Source organism: Vespa crabro, chromosome 4 (genome assembly GCF_910589235.1).
Source record: "Vespa crabro chromosome 4, iyVesCrab1.2, whole genome shotgun sequence".
In the NCBI taxonomy this organism is placed as follows: domain Eukaryota; kingdom Metazoa; phylum Arthropoda; class Insecta; order Hymenoptera; family Vespidae; genus Vespa; species Vespa crabro.
Window position 1 is genome coordinate 6,514,480 of NC_060958.1, and position 8,807 is coordinate 6,523,286.

Here is an 8,807-nt window from a genome sequence, read left to right on the forward strand (position 1 = left end):
ATACTTATTTTATCTCGTTTCGATTTTGTTAATTTTTAAACGCTTATTATTATATTATGCTATAAACGAAATGAATCAATGATTTTATAGATAGATTATAAATTTATCTTTTAATTACTTATTAATGAATATAATATTAATTATCGGATATTTTATCGAGACTCAATAAAGAATCTTAATTATGAAAAAATTTACAAAGTATTAAAATTTGTAAATCAATTACAATTTCTATGAAAGTCGAAGCCGTACGGAGAGTGTACGTATTGCCAACAGTTGAAACAAAAAAACTGATCACTTTTTTTCCAACTTGAATTTAATTCTTGATTTTGTTTGTGATTTTGTTTACAGATAATTGTAGATCTGCGTTCGCATTAAGTTGTGAATTAATAGACAATTATTTTACATTATCAACAATTTTGTATGTTACAATATCGTTTCACTCTATAACAGTTACATAGTGAACGAATATAACCTCTTTCAAAGAGATGGAATCACGAACAGAATTTAAAATAAAATCGCCTCCGACCGATGCGATTTCTGCCGTTGAATTTGGTCCGAATTCTACGCAATTTTTACTTGTCTCATCATGGGATAGTACAGTTAGATTATATGATATTCATGCAAATAGTATGAGGTTAAAATATAATCACGACTTGCCGGTTTTGGATGTAGCATTTCAGGTAATGTATCAATTCTATTGAGAAACTTTTAAAATCATTAATAGTTTTTACATATTATTATTTCTAGGATGCGGTACATGCTTATAGTGGTGGCTTAGGAAACACATTGAAGATGTATGACATCAATAGTAATACTGGTAATGAGAGTTTTAGTTCTAATGTACTGCATTATAAATAATTGTGAACATGTTGCTATGGAAAATGTAAAACTCAGAAGTATTTTCTCAGAATCGGTCATGGGAACACACGACAAACCGATCAGAAAAATAGAATATTGTGGTGCGGTAAATGCTATATTAACCGGTGGTTGGGATGCGGCTGTAAAGCTTTGGGATCCAAGAACTCCCACTTGTGTGGGTAGTTATCTACAACCAGATGTAGTTTTGGCATTGTCAGTTTGTGGAGATAAATTTGTAGTAGGCACAGCCAAACGAAAAGTTTGTATCTGGGATTTAAGAAATATGGCTGGAATGTTTCAAAGACGCGAGAGTAGTTTAAAATATCAAACACGATGTATTAAAGGTTTTCCCAATGAACAGGTAAATACATTACTTTTAATATTAAATGATTGAATTACTTTTGCATATAAAAATATTCTCTCAATTTATAGGGCTATGTTCTAAGTAGTATAGAAGGTAGAGTGGCAGTAGAATATCTAGATACGACACCAGAAGCACAGAAGAAAAAATACGCTTTTAAGTGCCATCGAATAAAGGAGAATAACGTAGAACATATTTATCCAGTAAATGCTATAAGTTTTCATTCCACTTATAATACTTTTGCTACCGGTGGATCGGATGGATTTGTGAATATATGGGATGGTTTTAACAAAAAACGTTTATGTCAATTTCATAGATATAACGCTGGCGTTGCTGCTCTTAGTTTTAGCCATGATGGTTCTGTTCTTGCTATAGGCGTGTCTTATTTAAATGAATCTCAAATACCACCTGGTGGTACAGATGAAATAGAAATTTATATAAGATACGTAAACGATCAAGAAACTAAACCTAAGTAACATTATATCTTTTTAATAGGATCATTTGTAATTATAATGTTATTTAAATCGCGCGCTACAGATCAGATAAAAACATCATTAAAATCCATTAACGGGCATTCTTTCTTTTTTTATGCATCATGTAAATATAAAGGATCATCAGGATTTTACACTTTTATATTTCGGAAGACTTCGATATTGTTAACTGTAATTATTCTATATGTATACATTACAACGATTCTTACAAAACTGGATCATTTCTTTGAAATTATTAGATTAATCGAATTATTTGAATAAACTATCGTTTTTCTAAATATCGCTGCTTTATCATTATCACATAAAATATAATTGTACATATATACCTATTTATATGTATATTATATAAAAGGAGAGAGAAAGAGAGAGAAAGAGAGAGAAAGAGAGAGAAAGAGAGAGAGAAAGAGGTATGTGAAACGCTTTATTTAAAAGCACAATATTTTGTACTATAGGTCGACAGTTTATGCGTTCATTATGCGACGAAATAAAAGGAGACATATTTTATAAAAGATTATATTTACTAAAAAGGTTTCGATAACTAAATACAAATATTTTTACGTGAGAAAGGCACGACTCATAATAAATATCAAAGAGAAAAATCATTACTAACGTTTTCAATTGACATTTTCTTTTTTCTCTTTTTTCTTTTTCTTTTTTTTTTTTTTTTTTTTTTTTCCTTAGAGTTGTCCATTAAAATAAAGAAAATATATTAAAGATTATAATATTATTTATATTACTTCATTTATATAAAGAGAGAAAAGGCAGAATATCATGTCTCTCATTATTATTATAACAAAGATATTATATATTATATACATGGTAAACATTATCGCAAAAGTATTACATTGAAGATAAAAACATATACAAATGAAAATATTTAAAAAAATATTAAGATTTTCTCCTTTTATATATAATTAATATATTGGATTATCTCCATATTCTCGATATATTCGATTAACGCGAATTGTGCTATTTTAAAACACACGATATCTTACTTTTATCGTGTTATTAATTATTGTCAAAATTATTCGAATGTATTCATCGATGAACAACTCTTAAATACGTTGATGAACAATCTAATTTCAATAAATTGAGCGTACGAACCTGCACTTGGATTATTAAGACGAAGATCTCCATATTTTATATATGTACACACACACACACACACACACACATATATATATATATAATTATAAATATATATAAATATATATATATATATATAATATATATAAATATATATATATATAATATATAATATATAATTATATTTTATATATATGTATACATAATTTTTGCATAGGAGAAAAAAAAAGGAAGAATATAATTATATCTTATCGAGATACAGAAGTATAATTATGTATTTCGATAGATTGTGACCATAATTCTTCCTCCATCTTATAAGTATATGCATTTTCATATAACGCATAATTATATAATGAATTAAGCTATTCATTTAGAGATCAACGTATGTACGATTTATAGAAATTTATATTTTGCGAAGAAGGCAAGCTGCTTTGAAATATAAGAGATCAAAATGAAATAAAAGATTTTCAACGTTAACTTTTAAAAAAATTTCTAATCATCGAAATAATATATTTCCATATGCACTCTCCTTGTTTCCATATGTACTATCTTTTTCTCTTTTCTTTTTTTTTTTTTAACAATTTCTTTAAAATTTTTTTTAAAATTTTAGATAACAGTACAATCATATATATATATATATATATATGTGTAGCATTCAACAATTTTTTACTAATAATAATCGACATCTTTTATAATTCTTCTCTTAGATATACCGACACGAGCGCGAATATATCGCATTATTCTATCGAGTTTACAAAAAGAAAAAAAAGTGAAATCTCTCTATTTCTATCATTGAAGATCTTTCACTTTGATCAATAGATGATCAACAAAATCATCCACTTGCAAGTTCTTCTTTTTTTTTTTTATAAGGATTATCATCCTTTCAAATGGAGATCCGCTTTCTGATTGAACATTTAATCAGAGTTCTTGAATTGATTCTTGAATCAATAAATAAGTGACACAACATAGGATTTCTTCATCTTTCTTCTTCGTTCTTCGTTCTTCTTCATCATCTCACGAGTTTATATTATCAACTTAACTTTTTAATCTGTCACATTGTCCGACGTGCAAATAATTTTTCGCAAAATGTCACGTATCCTGTCATAAGTTGCAAAACTGATGCCTACCGCTATTGGACCCTTCACCCAATTCATACTCAGTCCTTTGAAGAAAGCCATTAGTCCTTCCTCTCTGAAAAGAAAAATAAATATGAATATGAATATTTCACAGAGACAATTAATACAATTTTCTAAAAATTTTCTTCTGTAGGTGTGGAATACGCAAAGGAGTATAAGTCAAATATTAAAAAATGTATTAATATATTTTACATTGTTGTTCTTTCTCTTGGACGGTATCAGACATATATTACGTTATCAACTTTTACCTATAAAATCTAAAATCCATCATTAAATATTTAATATCATTAAGTGTATCCTTGGAAAACAACTAATAATTCTTATTTTTATCATTATTCCGAAACCCATTGTATAATTAATAATTTCAATATCTTACGTGTAAATTTTAACTATTGTCGAGGTAACTCTCTGATAATGTTGATTTTTGATCGCCGAAGTTTGCATTCTTCTCCTAACGATATCCAAAGGATAACTACTCGTTTGTCCTACTACTCCGGCTACAGCGCCACAAAGGAGTGCCAAGGCAGTAGTCATCCCAGGTATACTCGTAGTATATTGGGAATATTCTATTCGTAGACAGATAATTATGACAATAAATTTTCATGGTAATTGTGACAAGAAGTAAATTCTCTAGTGTATATCAAGAAGGAGGGAGGGAGGGAGAGGGGGAGAGAGAGAGAAGGATGACCGAAAATGATTCATCAAAAATATGATGATATTGATGATAATGACGATTAAAGATTAGGATTGTTAATTTGGAATAGGAGATAAAGACTCACCTGCCGTTAAGTGCTTCAGAGTATCATAAGTGAAGAAACTCATGCCAGCATAAGGTATAACGCCTAAGATCGTTGGTGTAAAGCCACGATAAAAGGACATGATACCTTCCTCCTGATAAATCCTTCGAAACATTTGCCTCAAAGTTTTGTACTCACTCTTTAACGTCACTGCCATTCGAGCACGTACAAGATCAAGAGGATAAGTTAAACCCTGTGACGTAACGCCGGCTAAAGAACCAGCCAATAATCTTTTAACCGGTGGAGTCCTGAAGACAAATTGATCTATTTCAATCGATTAATAATATCAATATAGACAAACTATTAAATTTATTAATCGATCGAATGATTATTAACATGATTATTCGATTACAATTTATATGTATGTTATGTGCATTTATTAAATTAATAAATAATAATGAATTATTTATCCGAATCTTTATCGTAATATTGATCGATCCAACGATTATAATTTATTTGATTTTATTAATGAGATTAAAAATTCTGATTAGAAAAAAGCACATGTATATGTATTATTTATAATAAATTTATGTAATATAAATTATTTATGAAATTTATCGTGAAAATGATTAATTATAATAGTTTACGATCTATTATAATTTATTTGTTTTCACTGATAAAATTAGAAATTTTATTTAGAGAAAAAAAATATGGAGATATATATATATATATATATATATATATATATATATATATCGTATTTATATTATATTCATATGATAATAAATGATTTATGAACCCTATTGAATATGATTAATCGGATCACGTTTGATACTGATTTATTTGATTTCATCTTACGTTTCTGGACTTTCGACTTGTAGAATCCTCTTCCATTGTTCATGTGCTGTAAATTGTATGGCGGCATAAGGAACGATCCTAACCATCGTCGCACTGTTACCTCGCCACAAACTCAATAGTCCTTCGTTTTGAAATGATCTGACAAGAAATACAAGAGCAGCTCTCGCTGTATAAGGTTGTTTCGATATTTGAAAATTGATCTTTGTGCGATCTAACGGTGCTATCGCTGTCTTCGCTAAACCTCCAGCTGCTGCACCAGCTAATAAACTGGTCCATACCCTCTGCACATTCGAAATGTTCTCCTTGCATTCTTTTTCTTTCTAATAACGAAGAAAATTATATATTATATACTATATATATATATATATTTTTTTTTTCTTTTTTAATCAATTGTATATATAATAATTATAATAATATTTTTAAAATAGTACATATATATGTTACATATTATATTGAATATATATATATATATATATATATATATATATATATATATATATGTATATTTAATATATTGAACACTTTGGATCATATAAAAATTTTTATATTATATTCTCAATAAATTTTGAATTTGATTTTGTTTACTTTTTCATACGCACGCTATCTACTTTTCTTCAAAATAATATTAGAATAAAATTATTTTCAAATAGATTTATATTCTGTTATAAATAAATAAACAAATAAATTTTATCACATTATATCATTTAGAAAAAAGTTTCATCGTAAGATATTATTAATATATTTAATATATAAAATAAAATCATATGTATTTAAATATTATTATATCAAATAAATAAAATATTTTAACGTTAGATTTTATATTAGATAAATAATTATAGATTGATAATCACCGTAGTTGGATCCAGGTCACCATCGGATCTTGACGAGGTTGCGGTATATGTCATCGATATGGTGCTCGTTGGTTTGATGCTACCATGAATCCTCTCTAAAACTACTTGACCACTTTCAACTGGATTTGGTCCGATGTGTCCCCTCATTCTCCTTTGCCACTCATTTTCTAACTGTTTTGTCAACAGTAACAGCGACAGCAACGATAGCAGCGACAACACCGGCTTCGAAGAGATTCTCGCCGTTTTGTCGATCGCAAAGGGCTACGAAAGAATAATTTATATTACGATCGTTTGCATGTATATAAATGAACGATAACAACAGAAAAAAAAAAGAAAAAGAAAAGAACAGAAAAAGAAAAGAAAAGAAAATTACAATAGATCTTCTTCGATGCTAACGAGATACTAACGAGCTCATTACATTAATGTGTTAATTTCCTAAACGATTTACATTTCTCTTTTCTCTTTTTTTCCGATCACGTATCAATAAAAAAAAAAAGAAAAAAAAATAAATTACATTAAAAGATAATCGCCAATGCGTTTGTTATCCATTTTCTCTCTTTTTCTTTCCTCCTCCGGATAGCACGTGTTCATTAATGTATCTTTATCTATATGATAAAAAGAAAAAAAAAAAAATAGAAAGAAAAACAAGAAAAAATGAAAATTATCGTTTTATAACACATTTCTTTGCCACTGTATAACACATTTATGTAGTATAAATATATATATATAAATAAATATATGATATGAAGTGTGATAAATATTTATCTTGTAAAATGAAATAATACAAGCTTATTTCCAAATCTTTCTTTCTTTATTTTCTTTTCTTTTTTTTTTTTTTTATAATGACGACATATTCGACGTTAAAAAAAAAAGAAAAAAAAAGAAAGGAAATACCATAACCATAATCGTCTGAAGTATAAATATTTTTTATATCCATCTTCAATTTTTCAAAATTTATATATAAATAAAAATATTTATATATTGTAATAACAAAGAAAGACATTAATGAGTATTTAAAAAGAAATATATATATATATATATATATATATATATATATATATGTGTGTGTGTGTATATATATATGTATATATACGTATCATCTAATGTAAATAATTATTTAATAAAACTTTTATCTCGCGGTTTTGTTTTCCATGAGAGAGAGAGAGAGAGGGGGGGGGGGAGAGAGAAGGAAAACAAACAGTACGACGTACGTAGAGCTGGAAAGTTGATTAGATACATAATCATGAGTTATGACATGATGTATAAGATTCTAAAAGTTCTTAAAGAAACAATTATTTTTCTGTTATCATAATAATCTATATTTATAGATGATATAACTTAATAATCATGAAACCGTAAACAACCGTGTATTATTTTCCTTCCTTCTTTGAACGAAAACAAAACAAAAAAAAAAAAAAAAAAGAAAAATAATATGCATGATTATGATTGCGAAACTCATTAAATATTAGAATTAATCCATATGATCCTTCCGCACTTGTTTGTTTATACATATTTATTATCTAAACTACATACGATAAATTTTGCAAAACGGACTAAAAAAAGTACAGAGATACATTAGATTCAATTGACCTTATTTCACTGGTATATTGTAAATAAATTTCTTAGAATTGTGAAATAAAAGGACGCGGAATTATATGAATTGCGTGAGTTGAAAGAAAAGAAAAAAAAAAAAAAAAAAAAAAGAAACAGGAAAAAAACAAACATGTCGTCGAGGAGTATCATTACGTTACCGTTTATAAGTATCATATTTTTATATCACTTGTGATCATAATAACGCCACGATGATAATGAATTTAACGAGATAATACTTTTACTACTTATAAATTAAAAAACAACGCGATCGTATTATATCTCAGAATTTTATTTGACATGAAATTATAAAAGAATTATCGCTCATTGATTGCCATTTTTCGATTGGATTTTTCCACGAATTACTCGTGGAAATAATTAAGTCTACGACAAAATATAAATAAAATTAAGCTACTCATTCGAAATAATTAAATTTCTATTAAATTTACTGAATGTAAAAAAGAATAATAATAATGAGAAATTTTTAAATTGGAGATACAGTGTCTATCTGTGGATTCTCGTATTTAAATGCGTCTCTAAACACACACAACCACAGACACACACACACACACACACACATACAGATCTTATGTATGCATTGAGAATGCAAATGAGTGCACGAAGGTCATCTTGTTAATTTGTTTTATGCAACAACTCAAATCGTTGATGCGAGATTCGTTCTGCTCGAGCGAAGAAAATAATGAAACAGTATCAATTTAATTATCACATTTTTTAAGGATATATATGTTTTTTTTTCTAAGCAATAATAATCGATAATAATCAACTGTTCGACATCAAATATTTATATTTATCTTTGACACAAATGCATCTATCTTCTA

General features: G+C 27.4%; 2 protein-coding genes across 6 annotated transcripts in view; one reads left to right on the forward strand and one right to left on the reverse strand.

The window, feature by feature from the left end:
* Positions 1-253: 253 nt before the first annotated feature.
* On the forward strand, positions 254-1,988 carry LOC124423479 (mitotic checkpoint protein BUB3). The gene is made up of 4 exons (XM_046961222.1): positions 254-680; positions 748-817; positions 909-1,219; positions 1,291-1,988. Exons 1-4 carry the CDS (start codon positions 486-488, stop codon positions 1,693-1,695), a joined length of 981 nt encoding a protein of 326 aa, XP_046817178.1. The 5' UTR covers positions 254-485; the 3' UTR covers positions 1,696-1,988.
* A 489-nt stretch (positions 1,989-2,477) lies between these two features.
* Positions 2,478-8,807, reverse strand: part of LOC124423478 (mitochondrial coenzyme A transporter SLC25A42-like) — a 9,979-nt gene continuing 3,649 nt past the window's right edge. For 3 of the 5 annotated variants that reach the window (XM_046961218.1, XM_046961221.1, XM_046961217.1), the window contains exons 2-6: positions 6,379-6,639; positions 5,528-5,847; positions 4,712-4,977; positions 4,309-4,498; positions 2,478-3,987 (exon numbers count right to left, since the gene is read on the reverse strand). In XM_046961218.1, coding sequence (XP_046817174.1) covers positions 3,840-3,987; positions 4,309-4,498; positions 4,712-4,977; positions 5,528-5,847; positions 6,379-6,525 — 1,071 coding nt within the window. In that variant the 5' untranslated portion in view covers positions 6,526-6,639 and the 3' untranslated portion in view covers positions 2,478-3,839. The other 2 variants (XM_046961220.1, XM_046961219.1) reach the window with 2 other exon arrangements.